Source organism: Daucus carota, chromosome 9, assembly GCF_001625215.2.
Source record: "Daucus carota subsp. sativus chromosome 9, DH1 v3.0, whole genome shotgun sequence".
Classification (NCBI taxonomy): domain Eukaryota; kingdom Viridiplantae; phylum Streptophyta; class Magnoliopsida; order Apiales; family Apiaceae; genus Daucus; species Daucus carota.
The window spans coordinates 27600572-27621633 of NC_030389.2; the positions used below are offsets into that span (position 1 = coordinate 27600572).

The 21062-nt window shown below is 34.4% G+C and overlaps 3 protein-coding genes across 3 annotated transcripts; 1 reads left to right on the forward strand and 2 right to left on the reverse strand.

Moving 5' to 3' along the window:
• Positions 1-5591: 5591 nt before the first annotated feature.
• LOC108203143 (hexokinase-3) lies at positions 5592-11532 on the forward strand. The gene is made up of 9 exons (XM_017371904.2): positions 5592-6074; positions 6894-7044; positions 7136-7318; positions 7671-7745; positions 8460-8615; positions 8710-8808; positions 8918-9045; positions 10768-10849; positions 10936-11532. Exons 1-9 carry the CDS (start codon positions 5803-5805, stop codon positions 11320-11322), a joined length of 1533 nt encoding a protein of 510 aa, XP_017227393.1. The 5' UTR covers positions 5592-5802; the 3' UTR covers positions 11323-11532.
• Positions 11533-13035: 1503 nt separating this feature from the next.
• On the reverse strand, positions 13036-16551 carry LOC108200846 (wall-associated receptor kinase-like 8). Its single transcript, XM_017369108.2, has 3 exons — positions 15630-16551; positions 14824-15000; positions 13036-14458 (listed from the first exon to the last, which is right to left on the reverse strand). The coding sequence occupies exons 1-3, from the start codon at positions 16537-16539 to the stop codon at positions 13251-13253; spliced, it is 2295 nt and encodes a 764-aa protein (XP_017224597.1). The 5' UTR covers positions 16540-16551; the 3' UTR covers positions 13036-13250.
• A 1329-nt stretch (positions 16552-17880) lies between these two features.
• LOC108200737 (ubiquitin-conjugating enzyme E2 20-like) lies at positions 17881-19765 on the reverse strand. Its single transcript, XM_017368986.2, has 6 exons — positions 19476-19765; positions 19011-19038; positions 18669-18896; positions 18503-18566; positions 18319-18378; positions 17881-18202 (listed from the first exon to the last, which is right to left on the reverse strand). Exons 1-6 carry the CDS (start codon positions 19592-19594, stop codon positions 18159-18161), a joined length of 543 nt encoding a protein of 180 aa, XP_017224475.1. The 5' UTR covers positions 19595-19765; the 3' UTR covers positions 17881-18158.
• Positions 19766-21062: the final 1297 nt, after the last annotated feature.

Genomic DNA, 21062 nt, shown 5'->3' on the forward strand with positions numbered 1-21062 from the left:
GCGATTTGAACCGCACTCAGGGGTGTCTGGGACTTTTTTGAGGCCCTGTGCTGACTTTAAGAATGAGGCCCTTTCAAATGACAAAACAAAATTTTAATATATTTAAAATAACATGATATCATAAACAAAATTAGAATACTACAACTGAAAAATTGTTTTTTTTAAGCAGTTAGACTTAAATATGTGTGTGGCCGTGTGGGATTTACTGTTTGTGCAGTCTACTAGTTTGTGAGGAGAGAGAAGGAATAAGAAGAGATGTGCATGGCTGGGTCTTAGGAGTTGAGAATTGATTAGTGTTTAAATAAAATAATGGTAAAAATTAAAGAGATATTAATATTATATTATATTTATCATGAGTATACCAAAAGATAGAAAGAAGTAGTAATAAATTGGGGGCCCTAAATTTTCATGGGCCCTGTGCTGTTGCACTTGTTGCACTCCCTCAAAACCGGCCCTACCGCACTAGTAATATGTCAAATCATAATCTGTAGCGCATAACACGGTTTGTGAAAAACACGACCTGAAAATTAAAAACTACTTTTTATGATGCGGTATGGCACAGTACACACGGTTTATGCCATTTGTACAAATTTTTTATCACCCTCACCCAGGCTGCTGAGTGCTAATCATCAGAATACAAAGTAATGCTCCCTTGGATTAATTCACACAAATGAACTTTGAGAAAAAGAATACGGTGGGTAGCTTTGGATAGGACCACCGAAAGGTTGTCAAAAGGATTCTTACTAGTTGACAAAGTGAACAGTTGTATCATGTATGTATAATTAACCAAACTGCTCAACAAATCATATTATTTTTCATCTATTCCCATATGGCCATATTTGTCTTAAAAATTACTACATATGTGAGTTGAATGATACATTTTTATAATTCATTATTTTTGTGTGTATTTCTAGTTGAAAATTTTAAAGTTTATATTGGTCTTACTGTATTTTTGTTGTAAACTTTCGAATCACCCATCTTATAATACAAATATTTAAAAGTTATAAAACAATTAATCTTGACAAAAGAAATCGTCACATAATTATTTATTATTTAGATATAGGGTTAATTATCAAACTCATCACTGAAGTGGACAAATGGTATCAACTTCATCACTGATCTCCACGTGGTCTCAAGTTGCTCACTGAACTCGCTTAATGGTATCAAACTCATCACTGCCGTTAAAAAAAAGTAACAGAGGTTAGACGGAGTGACAGATTGGCGGTTGATGTGGCACAATGATAAAAAAGACCGAAGAAAAACAAATGAAAGAAAATAAAAAAAAATAGAAAATATAAATACCACATAATTTGAAATTTATATGAAAATAAAGTATGCAAACTTTTTATTAATTTCATTTTAGGATATAATTATCTAAATGGTATCGAACTAAATTTTAATATATAATTAACTAAACAATTAAGATTAACTTTTATTAGATTATAATTATTTTTGAATAATATTGAAATGTTTTCTCTTTTAATAAATTTTATTTATGTGAATATTATTGTTGGCAAAAAAATATTTTCAAATTTTTTTTATATCACCAACTTTTTTAAAATTTTAAGAAAAATTTAGAGATAGAACATAAAGAAATTCATTTCGATTTTTTACAGTTCTATTTCTTTTGGAGTTTCTTGTACCAAACAAAAACATGAAAATAAATATATGTAAATTTAACATATGAAGCAACACACAATGTCCAAATCTTCAAAAACAACACATAATGTTTAAAAATATTTTTTTGCCAACAATAATATTCACATAAATATATTTATTAAAAGAGAAAACATTTCAATATTATTCAAAAAATATTATAATCTAATAAAAAACATAAAAGTTAATCTTAATTGTTTAGTTAATTATATATTAAAATTTAGTTCCATACATTTATTTAGATAATTATATCCTAAAATCAATTTAATAAAAAGTTTGCATACTTTATTTCCATATAAACTTCAAATTATGTGGCATTTCTATTTTCTACTTTTTTTTTTATTTTCTTTCATTTGTTTTTCTTCAGTCTTTTGTATTAATGTGCCACGTCAACCGTCAATCATTCACTCCGTCTAACCTCCGTTACTTTTTTTAACGGCAGTGATGAGTTTGATGCCATCAAGCGAGTTTAGTGAGCAACTTGAGACCCCGTGAAGATCAGTGATGAAGTTGATATCATTTGTCCACTTTAGTGATGAGTTTGATAATTAACCCTTTAGATATAAGGATCATAATACAAAACACGACACATCCAGAATGAACTAACATGATTCATAACCCAATTTTTATTAAGATACTATTCAAACATGATCCTATAAAATCAAAAATGACCTAATCCTAAAATTAGAATTTCATATTTGCAATTTAAATATTTATTTATATATAATTTAATTTATTCAAAATTGGCTCGTTTTTCAACATATAATTTAAATTGGCAAACATTTTCGCTATCTAGTTTTTGATTATTTTTTTTTCCCCGCTTACACATGCATACTCGGAAGTCGAACTTCTTACCTCCCGTAAGGGTAGCAGAGCTCAACCACCTCACCAACCGTTAACAGGTCCAACACCTTCTTGGCGCTATCCAGTATTTTGTGTATTTCTGAAAACTATCATTATTTTGTGAATAATAAAACTGAAAAGTATACGAGAAAATGTGCCTGTTTGGTTGGAAGAAGCAGAAACTGCTTCTGGTTTTTGCTTCTTTTGACCCGTTTGTGTAAAAAAGCAGAAGCACTTCTAAGAAGCTGAGAATGCTAGTTTCTCTCTCACAGTTTTAATTCATTTTTTTTCAAATACTTTATTAACTTATTTATTTCTAATTTCTAATTCACTTCTTTACTTCGTGTAAGGAATCATTTTTTTTAAACTTCCCAAACACCCGAATATAATACAGGAAACAGGAGTATATGAACTTTATTTGAGCTTTTGTGTTGGGAACAAAGGCTGAGCAAAAGACAAAAAAGGATGGAAGTTTGCGTATCTTAGCTGGAATGAGCAGATGCCAACTGGGCAATCTGTACGATTTATACACAATTCTTGTCCACATGTGTACTCACATTCCTATGCGCCGCGACTTTTTTTTTCATCACATTTATACATGAATAATTAATACACTTCGCACACTGTTCTCGGAGGTGCTGTATTGCCCGTATTGGGGTCTCTCTATTCCAAGTCACGCGATATATTATGGGACCGTTAAAGTTTAAACTGACTTAAAAGAGTTTATTTTTACTTCAATAAAGATAAATTTTGATTATTAGTTTAAATAAATTTATTGAAAATTTACTTTGTTATCACGGTTCTAAAGATCCTTGATTTATTCCAAATTCTTGAGTTGTCCAACGGATGGTCTTTATAATTAATCCGGGAAAAATGTTTTGCCGGATTACATTCCAATTTAATTAAAAATCCGCATTTTATGAAAAAAATCTCTGATAATTCTCTAATATATCTTGATTTTCTGTGACCTGATTTGAAAGGTTCTAAATATATTTTTTTATAAAATGAGACAAAAAAAAGAATACATGTTGTAACAAAATTTTAAGTTTGAGATCGATACAACATAAAATATTAAATAATAATTACAAAATCCGAAAGAATAATTACAAAGTGTGATTTATCATGGATATTGGGTTTCTCGGTCATATCACTATCACAATTTTTAATAAAGGTTCTTTTTCTTAGAAATCTAATGATTTTAGGGTTTGTAATGAAAATTTAGATTAACTTTTTATTTGAATGAATTATCGATCAAACATACGCTATCTCGAAAATAATGTTACTCCATATAATATAGTAAGCATGAGATAGCCAATATATATTTAAAATTTATATTGGTTTTTATGTTTAGTATATAGTTTGAACATTATAATGGAAGATTTACGTATCCAAACCGTGTCTCAATTTTCTTACGAATAACATAACAAACAAATAACTAAATTTAATTAGATAATTTATGAGTATATAGGATCTCACTATTTCGGTGTGAGTGAAACTAATCATATATTATAATATAAAATTTAAAAAATTGTTAACAATTTTTTTATACCTAGAATTTTTCTACAATAAATTGAACTTACGTAACAATACTAAAACTAAAAATTTGTATGATTTTATGAAATTTAATCATTTAGTTGAAATAAATTCACCCAATTCTGTATATAAGAGGAGTGTGTACACATGGGAGTATTTTAACATGAGTTATTGGGGACTTTTACCCTATTTTAATCAGAGGAACACAAACCCATACCATATCCTCTCCTCTTTAATATGTTTTGTCGATTGACAGAGTTTTGTACTTGCATTTCTACGCATTTCTTATTGATCCCAGCTCATTCTTATGCAATTTTATCAGACTTATCATTCTCTTGTTAGGTTGTACTTTGGTATTTAGCACGGAAACATAATCGTATTATCATCTCTTCTTTTACTAATTTACCCTCACTATTTTCCTACTTGTATTGCTAATTATACAAATCACACCTAATTCAATAAACAAGCGCTTTTTTAAAGATAAGTATAGGAATATTTCTATTATCAGTGATAAATAAATGGATATTATTTGAACTATATGGATAATTTTATCTCATATTTTATTTGAGTCAAAAAATAATGTACCACAATCTCTAGGAAAGAAAAAAAGGGAAAGATACCAAGTTCATAATTTTGTTGAGACAGAGCAGCAATAAAACAGGAATGAATCCTTACAAAAAAAAAAAACAGGAATGAACCAAGCAATCGTGAATGAAATATTAAAAGAGATTGAGAGATCTTTTGAGATTTTCTTGGCTAATTAAGATTTATATTGTTCTTCTTGATTTTATCGATCAAAACAAGCATGCTAGGGAGTATTAGTATTTAGCAAATACAATAAATGAAACTAGTGTATAATATAATATTTTGTACTCCTTTGATTTCATTTATATTTAATGGAGATTTTTATGAACTTTTTTCATTTGTGAAATCATATATATTCAATTTCGATTAAAAAAATGTGTTATATCCTGAGATATTTTTTTTTTGCTAAATTATATCCTGAAATATTAATTATGATATTAAGTTATATAAAAAAATCTAATAATATTTAATGATAATCAATATTATTTAACTATCTACTCAAGTATAATCTACTAAAGTATAATGTATTCAAAATCTGATGAATTTTATAAGATTTTATAAAATGATGAATATTGTGTGATTTTTCGAATGAGATATTGAAAATTATGCTTCTAACTTAAATAGTTCGAATTCAATTTATATGATTCTTTAATTTTAACTCTACATAAATCACAATCAATTTTAATTTAGTGAATTTTTTTAGTTATTATTAATTCAAATTACAAACACAATATATCCCCTTGAAAATATATGGAACAAATTTAGGGAATGAACAGAGTAATGGGCAAAACAGTAAGTAGGAATAAATCATCAAATAATGAAGCAACACCAGAATCGTTTAAAATATTTGGTGTCATTTGAAAAATGGTCAAACACGGGAAAAGATCACGTTTTAATATACAAATAAAATGCGAAAGGGGTATAATGGTCATTTAGCAGCAATATAAGTACCCATCAGTTCGCTTTCCAACGATACTTTTGTGCAAAGACCAATATTTTCTCTCTCGTCTCTCTCCCTCTCTCTCTCTCTCTCTCTCCCTGTATCTCTCTCTCTGAAACCTATACATACAAGCTATACATACACACACAACAGAGAAACAGCGAGCGGGCGGCGAAATCTGGCAGTTGAGGGAATGAATGGAAAGCTCATCGAGTAGATTGAGAGAAGATTGAATCGGGGGTAAAATGGGGAAATTGGCGGTGGGGCTCGCGGTGGGAGTGGCGGTGGCGACGAGCGGAATAGCGGCGGTGATGGTGGGGAAAAGAGTAAGTAGCAGACGAAAGTGGAGGAAAGTGGTGCGAGTATTGGAGGAGTTGGAGCAAGTTTGTTCAACATCAGTAGAGAGATTGAGACAAGTTGTTGATGCCATGGCTGTTGAGATGCATGCTGGGTTGGCTTCTGAAGGTGGGAGTAAGCTCAAGATGCTTCTCACTTTCATCCACAATCTTCCCACTGGGTATTATTATGATAATCAACTCCTCTTTTGTTTTTGATTCTTTTAATTAGGGATTTTTAAGTCGGTTGTGTTTGCATTGGTATATGCCTTTATGTTTCTTTTTCTTCGGTTTTGGCTTTCGCATTGGAAATTGAATGAGCTGTAAGATCTTGGCGTTTTCTGGTTTGGGCACACATTGCTGTTTTCTGTATGGCTTCCGTTAGTCTGGTGATTTCGGGTTGTTGCTTTATTTTTTATTGTGGTCAAACGGTTTTTGATTACGAAATGTATTGCACGTGGATATGTTTGTTGGACGAATTCAAGTGTCGATTTTTTTAGGAAAAATTAGGATTTATGGATATTGGATATGAAATTGGTCACAGGTGCACAGACTCAGCACTTGAGCAAGAAAAAAAGGATTAAGATTTTAGGCATTTAGAGCTTGGGCACTTGAGCTCCAAATGTAGAACATCTGGATAATGCATAGTCATTTATGATCATGAAGTAGTGTTGGATCATAATTATATGTCTCTTACTACTTAATGTAGAACATATACATCCGCCAAATTTAAATTGGAGAATATCCTGGAGCATTTGTATCTGATACTTTAATGTTCTATCAGCACTATGCCATATTTCTCTTGAAGTTTAAATATGTCAAATATTAGGGGACGTGATCTGGGATTCTTTGCATAATTATTCCCTGTCTTAAACGTTTCATTCTGGAGTGATTGCATGTTTGATGTTCACAATAAAACTTCTAGTTTCTGTGCTGAATGTGATGTTATTTTTGTAGTGCGCTTAAGCCAATTTATAATAATTATTATTATTTTTTTGCAGGGATGAGCAGGGAACATATTATGCTTTAGTTCTTGGAGGTACTAATTTTAGGGTCGTGAGGGTTCGACTCGGAGAAGAAAAGTCATCTATACTTAAACGTGATGTGGACCGGAAACCAATTCCGGAACATTTAATGACAAGTACCAGTGAGGTGTCAGATTTTGTACATCACATATTTTTATATTACATTAGCTAGAATAAGACCATGGAAACTTATATTATGATTATACATTTGGTGGCAGGAACTTTTTGATTTTATTGCATCATCCTTGAAGGAATTTGTTGAAAGGGAAGAAAATGTCGTGGAAGTTTCACAAGTTAAAGGAAGGGAGCTTGGCTTCACATTTTCATTTCCCGTGAAGCAGTTATCTGTTTCATCTGGCACTCTAATTAAATGGACAAAAGGATTTTCTATCCCAGACATGGTCAGTTGGGATTTGTTTGTTATATTTATGCTTTACGCTCTAAAAGTGGATGCTTTTTCCTATCTGCTATTTGCAATTGCTGTTCTGGTCACTGGTATGAGTGGCAGTCACTTTTTACCTTTATAGTAGGTTGATTTTGTGAACCTCGGCGAGTTCACTGTTGTGCCTTCGCTCTAGTACCTAACTGAAGGAGTCCCCACCTTAAACAGAACAATGAATAGCCACATGAACAATCACATACTTGTTGCACTAATACGTTGGATCTTATATTTTACTGATTCACCTTCTTTTGTTACACCAATATTTTTTACATATATTTTAGTGCAACTAATATAATGAAATCTAACGTCAGGTTGGAAAAGATGTTTCTGCATGTTTACAACAAGCAATATCCAGAAGAGGTCTTGATATGAGGGTAGCAGCACTTGTAAGCATCTTGTGGGGTATCATTGTTTAACTTGATGTGTTGGTTACTGGTTAGAAATATCAGCTGTTCACTTCTTTCAGAATTTGTCCAGAGGTTCTTGCATGATGTTTATGCCTGTGTTTTCCCCTTGTATGTGATAATCTTATTTCCGCTCTTTGATAATTGTTTCTCTCTTTTACTAGTGGGAATTGTAGTCTGTCGTGAATACGTTATTCTATAAGCTCTATGATGGTGTGAGTACTAGAAGTTTATATGCCGTCTTCGGTGACTCACATAAACATTAAATCATCATGTTTGTAAGATGTAATCGGTGAATGCAACACAATCTTTCTAGAAAATGGCTGCCTATGCTTTGATCCCACAGAATATTATGAAATTTCTAATATCGATATTGTGAAAAACACATTTCAATGTCTTAAAAGAGGCTGTCCTTTCTGGTGGAAGATTATGGATTGTAGCATTCATTGCAGTTGTTGTTTCCCCTTTAATTTTACTTCACATCACTAGTGTTGCCATTCACACGTTTATGTGACACACATAAAAGTAAATTTATGTATACTATGGAGGGGTACATTTTTTTTTTTGCTAAATAATGCAGAGGTCCATATAATTTTGCATGTGAAATAAGTCTGGATCAAGTTTTTTGGTTAAATATCTGCCACTTCAAACAGATAGCAACACAATATATTCATTTCTACAATTTTATCTGAGCAGGTGAATGATACTGTGGGAACATTAGCACTAGGTCACTATCATGACGAGGATACAGTTGTAGCAGTGATAATTGGGACTGGTACCAATGCCTGCTATTTGGAGCGTGCAGATGCTATTATCAAATGTCAAGGCCTTCTTACTACATCAGGAGGCATGGTATCCTTCGCTGTTCTTACCTTGTATTATCTTATATATTTAAACGTGTAAAAAACTTCATACAAGCATGCTTACATTATGCATCTATTAATAGGTAGTCAATATGGAATGGGGGAACTTCTGGTCATCTCATTTGCCCAGAACAAGTTATGACATTGATTTAGATGGCGAGAGCCCAAACTCGAATGATCAGGTAAATTTCAGTTTCAACATTCCATTAAGCTCCTCCCAGAACTTTTTCTCTCATCTGTTTACCTTGAAAAGTGTAATTTTCATTAACCAGCTCATTGTTTCTGCTACAGGGTTTTGAAAAAATGATATCAGGGATGTATCTAGGTGATATTGTTAGAAGGGTTATTCTTAGGATGTCTTTGGAGTCGGATATATTTGGGCCTGTATCGTCTAAGTTATCAGAACCCTTTATTCTGAGGTACCACTATCTCCACTCATTGCCTTAGACACTCACTGCCATGCTGCATTTACTTGTTATATAATAATTTAATTTTTTTTGTATCACGTATGAATTGATCCCCCCCCCCCCCCTCCTCTCTAAATTCACGTGGATATCGAATGAGTTCGACTGTGTTGTAGATGTTTTTGATTTGATACAACATATATTACTGTGCACAATATATATGTTATATGGGCTTTTAACTTTTAAATATGTAATTTTGATTTATTACCTAAGAAATTCCCTTAAATTGTGTACTCTATTCCTACAGTATATTATTTTTAATCTAGAACTCGGGGCACCATATCAGACCTCATTTGGCAGATTGCAGTAATTGTCATTTTTTGCTAACTTATGCTGCCGAAATAATTTGCGACTTTTAATATGTTAATACATGCAACAAGCAAGAAGGCAAAAAGACTTCTTTTGCAACTATGGGTCTGAAGATCATGGGTCCAGTTAGTTTAAGTTTGATACCAATAGCAGATTGAACCAATGAAGAAAGAGTGTCAGCCATTCAGAAACCTTACATAAGGATTATCGTCTCTGCTGGTCTCTTCCAGATACTTCAGTTGGGAGATAGTAGCAAATCCTTACTTTTTCTCCCAAATAAGACCTTTTAAGAATTTCTCCCTGATAAGGTGTTTTTCATTAAAAAAGACCCACCCCCTTAATTACGCGCCGCTCATCGCATTCAGTTACATGCTTGTTGAAAGCGGCAGCAATATACTCCCTCCATTGACCATTCAATCTAATAGTATTATTTCCAAATTTTACATATATCAAGATATATTAAATGTGATGTCTTATTCTCATTATTATTATTAAAATTGCATTAATTACACAAGAATATAACCAAGTTTTCATCCATTTTATTAGGACTCTATAATTGTTTGCACGACGATTTTTGAAAGTTGTTTGAGCTGATGATGGTTAACACTGAAAGTAGTATGAAAGTTACATTGGACAAAGAAGAGGGGAAATTTTTTTGGGACAAACAAGACAATTTAAATGGGACAGAGGGAGTAGTATGTATGTATACTTAATTACATATTTAATTTGATGAAAAGGCTCATAAGTACATAGACATATAACTTGCCTAAGTATATAGTGTAATTTAATGGCATATTTGTAATTACATGGTCAAATTTTGTAATTACAAAAATGCTCCCCACCCCGTATTAGCATCAATAATTCTTTGTGTTCTCCCCTAAGTTAGGTGTGTATATACTCAATAGAAACTGGTAGATCTAAATACTACCCCAAAAGAATTAAAATCAATGACAAAGTGTGGCCTAAAGTTGCAATATGAACAAATGAAATATAGGAAGCAATTAAATGCAAAATATATTGTTGAAAGTAGGCAGTAGTTGGGCTGAGCACAAGAACAAAGCATGCCAACAGAATTATTTTGTGGTTCAAGATCAAAGAAGCTAATAATGGTTTGTCTGGTATACGACAATTAAATTTTAATGAATTATCAGGGGTAACATAAATTTACTGCTAAAACTAATTAAGTTGGAATTTGTCTCATTTTTGGTGGTTTATTTACCTATTAGGTTACCCCTACGACATTGACGATGCATAACTTTAACCAACAATAAAGTCAGTGGATAGTCATATATCACCTTACCCCTCCTTTTCATGTGTTATCTTGTTGCTGAAGTTTTGACATTTCATTATAACTCAATATGTTTTCAGGACACCCTTGATGTCTGCTATGCACGAGGACAATTCTCCTGATTTGAGGGAGGTAGCCAATATTTTGAGTGACGTCCTGGGGGTAGGTCTTGTCTTCTTAAGTAAATCTTGTTAAAAATATTAGAAAAGTCTCTTAGCTCCTGTGATCTTCGTTTTTTGCACTCTCAGATTTGCGAGGTACCATTAAAGGTTAGGAAGCTAGTTGTAAATGTATGTGATGTGGTTACTCGTAGGGCTGCCCGGTTGGCAGCCGCTGGTATAGTTGGAATCCTGAAGAAGATTGGACGGGACGGAAGTGGTGGGATCACAAGTGGAAGAAGTAGAGGTGGAACAAGTATTAAGATGAGGAGAACGGTTGTGGCTGTTGAGGGGGGACTGTATACAAGCTATGCACTTTTCAGAGAGTACTTAAATGAAGCCGTTGCTGAAATTTTAGGAGACGATATTTCTCCTTATGTTACACTGAAGGTCATGGAAGATGGATCAGGTATTGGGGCAGCTCTTCTTGCTGCTTCTCATTCAGCCCCCAGTGTGGATACGGTACAGTTGCTATAAATGTATATAAATATAGATATATATTTATATATTGATATATAGCCCTGTAAATTGTAGGAATCATTATCTTCTATTCTTCATAGTATATAATAGAAGGGAAGGTCTTATGTGTTACATAGTAGGTGTTATTTATTTATTTATAAATATGTCAAGGAGGTGACAATTTTAGCTATTAATTCCAGAAGTTCTATTCATTTTTTGAATTGCTCATTCCTGAGGCGTGTTCATTTTTTGAAGTGTAATTATTGTAATGGATGTGTATATTGCAGTTAATTTAGCCTGAGAGCTGCGGTATTGAGTAGGTAGTTTATTTAGAAGTCCAGTTCTTATGACTAATCTTTGAAATTTCACTTGACACAAAGCTAGGAATGACATTAAGGCCTTGACTTACAGTTAATGCAACCTGAGAGCTGTGGTATTGAGTAGGTAGTTTGTTTAGAAGTTAAGTTCTTATGAGCGATCTTTGAAATTTTCACTTGACACGGAAGATCGGAATGATATTGAGGCCTTGACGTAAATTCACTTCTTCAACAGAATCTTTCCAAGTCTTGTCACTTAATTTTTTAAGTCTCAAAATCTGCCTATTGTGAACCAGTTCCGGATGTTTCTTGATGTCATTTCTCTTCCAAGTCATTTCTATTTTAAAGCAGCATCATTATGAGAATTGTTTCATGGTTTTAATTGGTGAGTTTCAATTGGACTTGGTGATGATGTTGGTAAGTTTGTTATAAGAAAAAGATGAGAACTCCACTTGGTCTGATTAATTTTCATTTAATGCATAGGCCGGATGGCCCTTTCCTTATCTTTTTTCTCTTGATCCGCACAGGGTTGATTTTCACCAAAAATATTACTTAGAAGTAGATATATGGACTATGGTGGTAAAAGATCATGTCAGTCTAGTTAATTGCAAATTATTATCTTTCTTGTATGTGGCGCCTAGAGCCAGAATTTGCTTTAAATCTGTTCTTTTGAATTGGTTCGGGTGATCAGCGGATTGCAATGCTTGACCATTGATGCCACTGCCTGTATGCGTGCATACTGGAATGAATGTACATGTACAGGCTTGTATATACAATATAGTATTACGAAAGGCTTGCTTATATACTAGAGTGTATGTACATATATAGTTTCAGAACTCTCGTTGATTTCTGTATTATGTATAGCTTGGGTTTTTGATTCCAGTCCTCGGATTGAAAGACTCGGTCTTTTGCATCAATTGAATTGAATTTCTGCCCACACTGGACATCACAGGAACTATCCATCACTTTGCAAACACTCGAACTCCACCTGCCAGACGAACTAGTCTTATTGAGCAGATCCCAAAACGTGACATGAGGTAGCGTTGTGAAGTGATACTAAGGGCATTATTTCTTAAAATTGTGACAGAGGGCCAACACCCAAATCTGAGCAGACCCAGACTTGAACATTACTCCCAAACCCCAATCAGAAATTAGCAAAAGATCAGTAAATCTACAACTAAGTTCAGACCCCAGCCATACCACATCCTATATTGATCTGCCCTACCATTCTCACCCAACCAGCATACCATATACTCGAACACAATTAAAAAAACAGCTAAACAGTGCACCAGCATATTACCACCAGCCTGCAGACTGCTCCAGGAAGCCACAAAATAAAGAAATCACCCCTTTAGACCTGAGCAAACTACCAACCAAAATTCCCCGACCAGTTAAGCACCTCATCAGGCCTTCATGAAGAAAATTGCAGCACTTCTCACAATGCCATACCAGTAATATAACAAAGCCAGAAAACCCAAGAGTAACACAAATGGTGATACAAATGGTGATAAATTCAATGCATTTATTACATCATATACATGATAACTTCACATAAACAAACCCAAGTACAGATATAACAAAAAAGGCAAATATCAACCCAAACTGCAACTTCTTCTCCTTCAATGCTCTTCAATCTTCATGATCAACTGTGATAGTGCAATTTTCATCGACTTCGATAGTATGATTTTGGGAGGAACCGGTGCAAGTTGAAGTTATGTCCCAAGGCTCATTGAGTTCAGTTTCGAAATCTGCAACATCTTCATAGTGCTGTTGAACAATAGTTGATCCATTTAACATTCTGAGACTCTCTAGCTCTGCTGCAACTTGTTTCATGCTAGGCCTTTTTCTCCCTTTCAAGTTCAAGCATCTATATGCAAGTTTAGCAAATGTTTTGAGCTCCTCTTTCTCACCATCATTGCCAATTTTCGAATCAAGAATATCTAATAGCCGATCCTCTTGCATTGCCGATACAAAATGTGTGACTAAACTTCGTCCCTCATCGTAAGGCCTAGGTGCCATGATTGGTTTTTGTCCTGTCAAGAGCTCAACAAGAACCACCCCGAAGCTATAAACATCACTCTTATCTGTAAATTGGCTTGACCTGAAGTATTCTGGATCGAAGTAACCAAATGTACCTTGTACCCTTTTTGTTGTCGCGTGAGTTTGATCAATGGAAATTGACCTCGAAGTTCCAAAGTCTGCCAATTTCGCCCTGTACTTGTCGTCTAAAAGTATATTTGAAGACTTGATATCTCGATGATATACTGGAACCGAGGCAGCAAAGTGTAGATATGACAGAGCTCCTGCAACTTCTGTGGCCACACGTACGCGGATATCCCACGAAAGGGGAAAGTCTTCATTATCATCATGGATATACTGGAAAAGTGTTCCATTAGGAATGAACTCATATACCAGTAAAGGGACCTCTGTCTCTAAACAACATCCATGCAGCCTCACCACATTCCTATGGTTTATTTGTGATAAAATTACAATCTCGTTAATAAAATGTTCAACTTTACTTTCATCTTGTTTCTCTGACTTTTTCACTGCTACTATCCTTCCATCTGTCAGCATTCCTTTATAGACAGTGCCTTGTCCTCCTTGTCCGAGTATTCGATCTGCATTATAATGGTCAGTTGCCTTCTCTAGCTCCTTTGAAGTAAACAATTTGGTTGTCTCCACATTTTTATCACTTGAAGACACTCTCTGATGTAATAGTATTCCACCATTTCTCTCAAAAAACTTCTTTTTCAGTTTCAGCATTTTTTTCCTTTTTACTACCTTGCACAACCACATAGGTGCCAGTACCAATAGCACCCCTGTAACCGCAAACATGGCTGCATTACCCAAAGGTGTGAGTTAGTTGAAATATCCGATACTCTGTTGGCCCAGACCCTGGGTTCGACTCTGGCTCACCTCGAGAATATCTTAGAACAGATGCTCAAATTGTAAGGCTATAAGCCATTATAGTCAAGAAAAAAAAAACCTAGAGAAAGCTAGATGAGTAGCATCTAGTGACCTTAAGTTTCCATTAAATGAGAAAACAATTTAACTGAACAAAGTGATAGAGAACATATTAGCCCCTGTTTGTTAAATTTGAAACGAACAAGAGGCGATTATGAAATTACTCAGTGACCTTTATACCTGTTCTTTCCGAATTATATGATATCATGAATCATTCTATGAAATTGTTAGAGGATACCTTTAAACATAATTTCTGTTGCTGAATATTTGGTGTGACGGTGAGGGTCTCTCTTCTTGCAGTTATATTGTCCGTCAGGTTCTGATCCATCTATGCATGAGCAATTGTAGCTTCCTGGGGTATTGGAACAGATCTGCTGACATCTGTTGGAACCATATTTTGCACACTCGTCTATATCTGACATTGAGGTAAAACATTAGTTTAAATATTACTGAAAAATGAATTACATCCTTGGTGATCGATCAATTGAAATTTATACTAACTGAGTGCAGCACTGCTTAGCCACCAATATGTCATCTCCAACATTACCAGCTTAGAAGTGAATTATAGAAATGCAAACTATTACGAGTAAATGACAAAAGGGTGTCCGGAGTTCTTCAAAATTTGTAAAAAGTTGGCTGGACTTTAAAAATAGCAGATAGTGGTTGAAATTTACTTCCTAACAAAGTGGCGCACGTCAAGCACCGTCAACGTAGCTCCTTTTAACTCCAAAAAATTAAGAATAAATGACAAGGGGGTGGCTGGAGTTTCTCAAAAATTGCTAAACATTGGCTGCCACTATTCTGCTATTTTTAAAGTCCAGCCACTATTTTGCAACTTTTGAAAACTCCAATCACCCTCTTGTCATTTATTCTTAACTTTTAGGAGTTAACGGAGTTATATTAACGGCAGTATTAAAAGGCGGAAGTAAACTCTAGCCACTATTCTACTATTTCTAAAATCCAGGAATTTTTTTGCAAATTTTGAAAAATTCCGGCCACCCCTTGGTCATTTACTCAACTATTAATTATATTGTAAAATTTTACCTTGACATCCATTAGGCAAATAAGGATTTCCTTCATACCCTTTGATACAAGAACACATGCTTTGATTCGTACAGAAAGTATTTGTTCCACACCTGTAGCTATCAGTGGATAAATTAACTGTCCCGAGTGAGTGACAGAACCCTATCGGTCTCCAATCCAGCACAGCAGGAACTTGTTCCATAGTTTGCACGCTGTAGATATCTTTCAAGTGCCTAAACCAATTCTGATCTACAATGAAGGCATACCTAGCATACCTACAGCTTTTCTGATCATTTATAAGACCCGCGCTCCTAAATGATGCATTGATGAACTTCAAAGACGGAGGGATTCTTGTTTGGCAGCAGTTTATCCCAGAACAGCTGTTGTCTCTTGCAGTAAAATTGCAAAATGACATGCACCCTCCAAAATCATACCCTTTTCGAGATATTAAGGCAAGATCATTGCATCCCATGGCAGTAAATCTGTTTTCAGTGTATGAGAATGTAAAGGGGCCAGATAAAATAACCTTTTTAGCAATACTCCTATTAGTACACGCAGTAATTATTGGATGCTTGATGCGTATTGTGCCTGCCTTTAGTGAAATTTCTAGAACTTCAAGATTGTTATGAATGAGGAAAGCTTTTGGTGGATTAAAAGAGGCGTTGCAATACAGTTCCAGTGCCTGGTCAGCTGAACAACTGCTTCCGACTCCAAAGGGATACTTAATTATCAGGTTGCCACATTTTCTAGGACATCCAAGCTTTGCCAGGGAAATTTCTTGTGCTAATGCTTCTTGCATATGCAGTAATACTAGCATCATCGATAACACGAACTGTATAGCCATCTTTGCCATTGTGTTAAAGATTTTTGTGTGCATTAGGCGAAAGTATGGGGCGATGATATTTCTAGTTTGTTCTTTCAGCTGTCTCATCAGTTTTAAGCATATATGAACCAAGATTCAATCAATCTTGGCAGGCAAGTTTTATTTCCACACGAAATGCTTTTTGTGTGGTGTACAAATTACAAGTACATTAAGTCAATATAGTAAACATCACGAAGAAGCAAAGAGACAAACATGGAGTCTTTTTCTTGGACAGGAGACTATATGAAGTCACTGACTGAAGTGGCTATATGAAGTCACTGACTGAAGGTATTTATGAAAAAATCCCAATGCTATATTACTACTTAGATATGAATAATTTTAGAGTTTATGAATATGGTACATATATTAGTTACTAAATAGCTAATATAATAATAACCAAGTATTAAATAAAATTTTAATATTAAAATAAATCTGATTTTTACTCCGATTAATCTTTCCAATTAATCCCCGATTTTCGATTTTAAATAGTTATTTTATGCCGCCGCGAAGCGCGGCTTTGACAACTAGTTATTATTAAACGAAAATACATTATTAAAAAAACTCATATTTAAATTGGATTTGTAATAATATTTTCTTATCTGAAGAGTTAATTGGAATATTACGGGCATAATGAAACGGGGATTATTACGGGCAGAATGAAACGGACACGTTTTGGAAGAAGCAATCTATTTTCTTAGCCGTCTTATTGGGAGGAATAACAAAAACTTCTCTGTATATTCAAAATTTCATACTCCAGGAAAGTTTTCAAGAAACTACTCGAATTTCAGCAAAAGATGCTTTATTGGATCGTATTGATTGATTAAACGCCTGCTAAAACATGAATGCAATGGGCATGACTTTGGGGTGATGAGCAGGAGGCACGAGGAATCCCATCTCTTCTAATTTGTTTCATTTCTGCGAGGTGGAGGCTTTCAAGTCCTAGAATAAAAGGTCAGCTTCAAATTAACATAACAGGCAAGGTTACTTTGAATATGGGACGAGGAAGCCAAATCACCAACTTCTTTCATTTTCTGCTTCCTTTGCAGAATTTCTTTTGCTCTAATAACACCTCACCACAATTCCTAAAACTCTTCCTGTGTCGGTCTAATTAAATGAAATCTCATTTGTACGTGCGGGATACTTCAAATTACAGCTATATCAGCAGCAAGGTCCAGGATACTTCGATTACTTATCAAAGTATGCTGGTGTCCAACATCAATCTTATATATACTACTAGCACACAACAGACCATAGCCAAACCTTGCTCATACGAGTCAAGTAATCTTTGCAAAACAGAGAGCACTTGACATGGGAACCACGATACTTAGCAAAACATGAGCTGGATATTTTACAGCAATGTTCAAAATGAGCTAGATACAGTTCTACAAAAGATAAAAAGGGATGTTGATGTATTCGAAGCAATTTTCTTCATTTCATATTTCAATAACCGGAACTAAATGCATAACAGAAACAATAATCATCCCTCTCTTAGCCAGAACTAAATGCAGAACTTATGCAATAGTTGTACAATAACAATCTTGGCCATTGAAATCCCTCTCTGTAAGACACAAATTAAAGGAATACATAGGAGGAAAGGCAACGATATGCGATCTATTACTATAAAAATGATGATAATAATCTCCTTCATCCTCCCCTTTAAAGCTGTCCAAATGTAAAGAACTTAGAAGCTAAGCTGCAGGCTTGTACAATTTCTCCACCATCTTCCTGTATTCTGCAAAAGAGCAAATAACAGCTTGAGCATTAGACAATTTACAAATTCAATTACTCCGAGGAAAACAGCTCACAGATCAGAACTGACAAAAAATGAAGGAGAAACACCAACTATACCTTCTTGATTTTCCCACAGTGCTGCTGCCTGGGTGTTCAAAGGGGAACTCGTGTTTGGTTCTAAGTTAAATGAAAAAAGAAAACACATTTAGTGATTTGTAAACTCATAAAGAAATAAAATATGCCAAAGTTTCTGATGTAGTAACGATCAAACTATTGTAAACTGAAGTTGAGCAAAAAGTACCTCCAAGAAGGCTCTGTATAGAAAGCAGTATAGTCCTCACATCATAAGCTGATGACCATTTATCCTACAAATTGATCAAACATATATCACCAACCATGTCGGAATATAACGACAGGATTATTAAATATTAAAAAAAAACAATACCAAAGCATAACCCGAAAACTACCTGAAGAATGTCTAGGCAAATAGTTCCATAGATATCCACATTAGGATGGAAACACCCAGTCTCAAACTTAACCTTTGGAGGCTTGAAAGGATAATCCGTCGGAAAGGAAAGGGATAGCTTATACTCTGTTCCTTCAAACACCGTATCTTTGCTCCCTGTAATTGTTCCTTTCCAGCAAAATATGTTGTCCTCTTCAGGAAATGCAGAAATTCCAGGATCACCGCCCATCTAAACAAATTTGCCACATAAAATCAAAATCAAACAACCTCAAACACATAAAAATTAAAATGTAATCACTTTAACCGCAAATGAGCAAATTGCTAATATTTTTTCTGTTCTTACCATTAACGACATCAGCTCTGACTGTAGCCTGTTCCATAAAAATTCAAACAAAGAAGCTATATCAGAAACATGATAACATCCATATATATATATACAAGTACAGAAACCCTAGAACCCCAATTTGCAGCAGAGGTAAAAAAACTCAAAACACGAAACCCTAGATCAACAATATACATAACCATACACCGACAATTAAATAAAAAAACAAAAGGAACAATCATTGATGACACACATGAAACAATTCGGATCAAAACCCTAAAAACCCTTGTGGATGCATAACCTATTCGGATTCGGATCCTGAAACTATTCGGATCCATAGAGTCCGACCAAAAAATCCGGGCAATAACGAACGAAATCCACAACAGAAATCATCACTCCAAGCTATATACTAACAGCAATCACGGAAACAGAAACGAATCTATAAGATCAAACACACAGACACACACAAGATATATATAAAAGTACCTTTTGAGAACAGATTGGGTATCAACAGATTTAGCAGATTGAAGTGGCTGTTTGGAGGAAGCAACGTTGTTGATTTGCCTGTTGTTGTTGCTGTTATCTTGATTGTTGATCGTAGCCATTTGTTCAATTTGTGAATTGTACGCAGAGGAAGAGTGGTTGAGAGCGTCTCCGTTCCTCTCTTGAATATGAATCCTAGAGAGAGATAGAGAGAGAGAGAGAGAGAGAGATTGAGAGAGAGAGGGAGAGAGGCGTGAGATTTGTGTCTTTATTAATAAAGAAATGCGGAGAGAGAGAGAGAGAGATTAGGGTTTACATAGGCATTTGAAAAAAAGGAGTTTCGAACGTTACTCTTTTTCCTTTCTTTCTTTTCTAACGGCTACTTTTTCTGGGAGTTTGTTTGTCTATTTTGTTTTTGTTTGGGCCGGGGCCCAGTGAAATGCTCTTTGTCGTGTGGTCGATGGACCCGTCTCATTTTGCTCGTGTTGTTGAGCCCCTCAGCTTGGTAAATTAATGTAGCTTAACAATTAACATACCCCGGTCTGGTTATTTTTAAATCATCGTAAAATTCGGAAATCAAATTCAATTGAAAAAGTTACTAAACAAGTATTAGTTAGAGATTAGATAGATTGATTGAAATTAATCAGATGATTAATTGAATAATCAAAAATTTAATCAGTCCGGCGAACTATAGAACGTGGATTAATCGGTGATTAATCACAATTTTAGATAAGAGATTTTATTCGTTTTTCTTCACTACTCGACATGCACTTTAATATTTTTATAAAATATAGTTCTACAATTTATTTTTAAAATTTTCTTTTTCTGAACAAAATTTAAGACAATAAATTTTTATATAGAAAAACAAAATTTTAAAAATAAATTATAGAGATATATTTTACATTTGCATTAAAAAAATGTTGTGCAATTTCCGTCCCCCTGTATACAATTGACAGGGGCCGGGGCCGTGGGAGTAATTGAATATGTGAACAATTTTAGCATGGTAGACTTGTAGTTCACAAACTCAACTGAATGAGACTTTGGGCCTATCAGCTTCTACAGTCTCACGGCTGATGGTGCAAGTGCATGAAATGGAAGTATGGAACGTATATTGCCATTGGTACATAGTTGTGGCAGTAATAACAAAGTTTAGACTATGTTAATTTTTATTTCTAGCACATCTATCTATATAAAATTACTCACTACAGACTCAGCCAAACTCGAGCACAAGTAACAAGAAAATTGAAAGGTTAGCAACCCTCACACAATCACAGAGATCTCTGGTTTCAGTTCCAGGTGCTATACCATATCATGAGCCTCCTGAACACAATGGCAAAGATGGCTATACAGTTAGCGCTACCGATGATGCTTAGTATTACTGCATATGCAAGAAGCATTAGCACAAGAAATTTCCCTGGAAAAGCTTGGATGTCCTAAAAAAATCATTATTCACTCATGTAAACTACAGAATGTCTGAATATGTTTTATCTCGACTAACTCACACCTTGGGGTAATGCAGCCATGTTTGCTGTTACAGAGGTGCAATTGGTACTGGCACCTATGTGTTTGTGCAGAGTAGTAAAAAGGAAA

Bases quoted from the DNA above. Each gene is read 5' to 3' on its own strand.
- LOC108203143 (XM_017371904.2), top strand. From the start codon at position 5,803: ATGGGGAAATTGGCGGTGGGGCTCGCGGTGGGAGTGGCGGTGGCGACG. The intron at 7,045-7,135 runs GTGTCAGATTTT...ATTTGGTGGCAG, and splicing joins TAATGACAAGTACCAGTGAG to GAACTTTTTGATTTTATTGC. The intron at 7,746-8,459 runs GTAAGCATCTTG...TTATCTGAGCAG, and splicing joins ATATGAGGGTAGCAGCACTT to GTGAATGATACTGTGGGAAC.
- LOC108200846 (XM_017369108.2), bottom strand. From the start codon at position 16,539: ATGAGACAGCTGAAAGAACAAACTAGAAATATCATCGCCCCATACTTT. The intron at 15,001-15,629 runs GTAAAATTTTAC...CCTCAATGTCAG, and splicing joins TTTGCCTAATGGATGTCAAG to ATATAGACGAGTGTGCAAAA. The intron at 14,459-14,823 runs GTATCCTCTAAC...TGGGTAATGCAG, and splicing joins AACAGAAATTATGTTTAAAG to CCATGTTTGCGGTTACAGGG.
- LOC108200737 (XM_017368986.2), bottom strand. From the start codon at position 19,594: ATGGCTACGATCAACAATCAAGATAACAGCAACAACAACAGGCAAATC. The intron at 19,039-19,475 runs GTACTTTTATAT...TTTATGGAACAG, and splicing joins ACCCAATCTGTTCTCAAAAG to GCTACAGTCAGAGCTGATGT. The intron at 18,897-19,010 runs GTAAGAACAGAA...AAATTTGTTTAG, and splicing joins CAGAGCTGATGTCGTTAATG to ATGGGCGGTGATCCTGGAAT.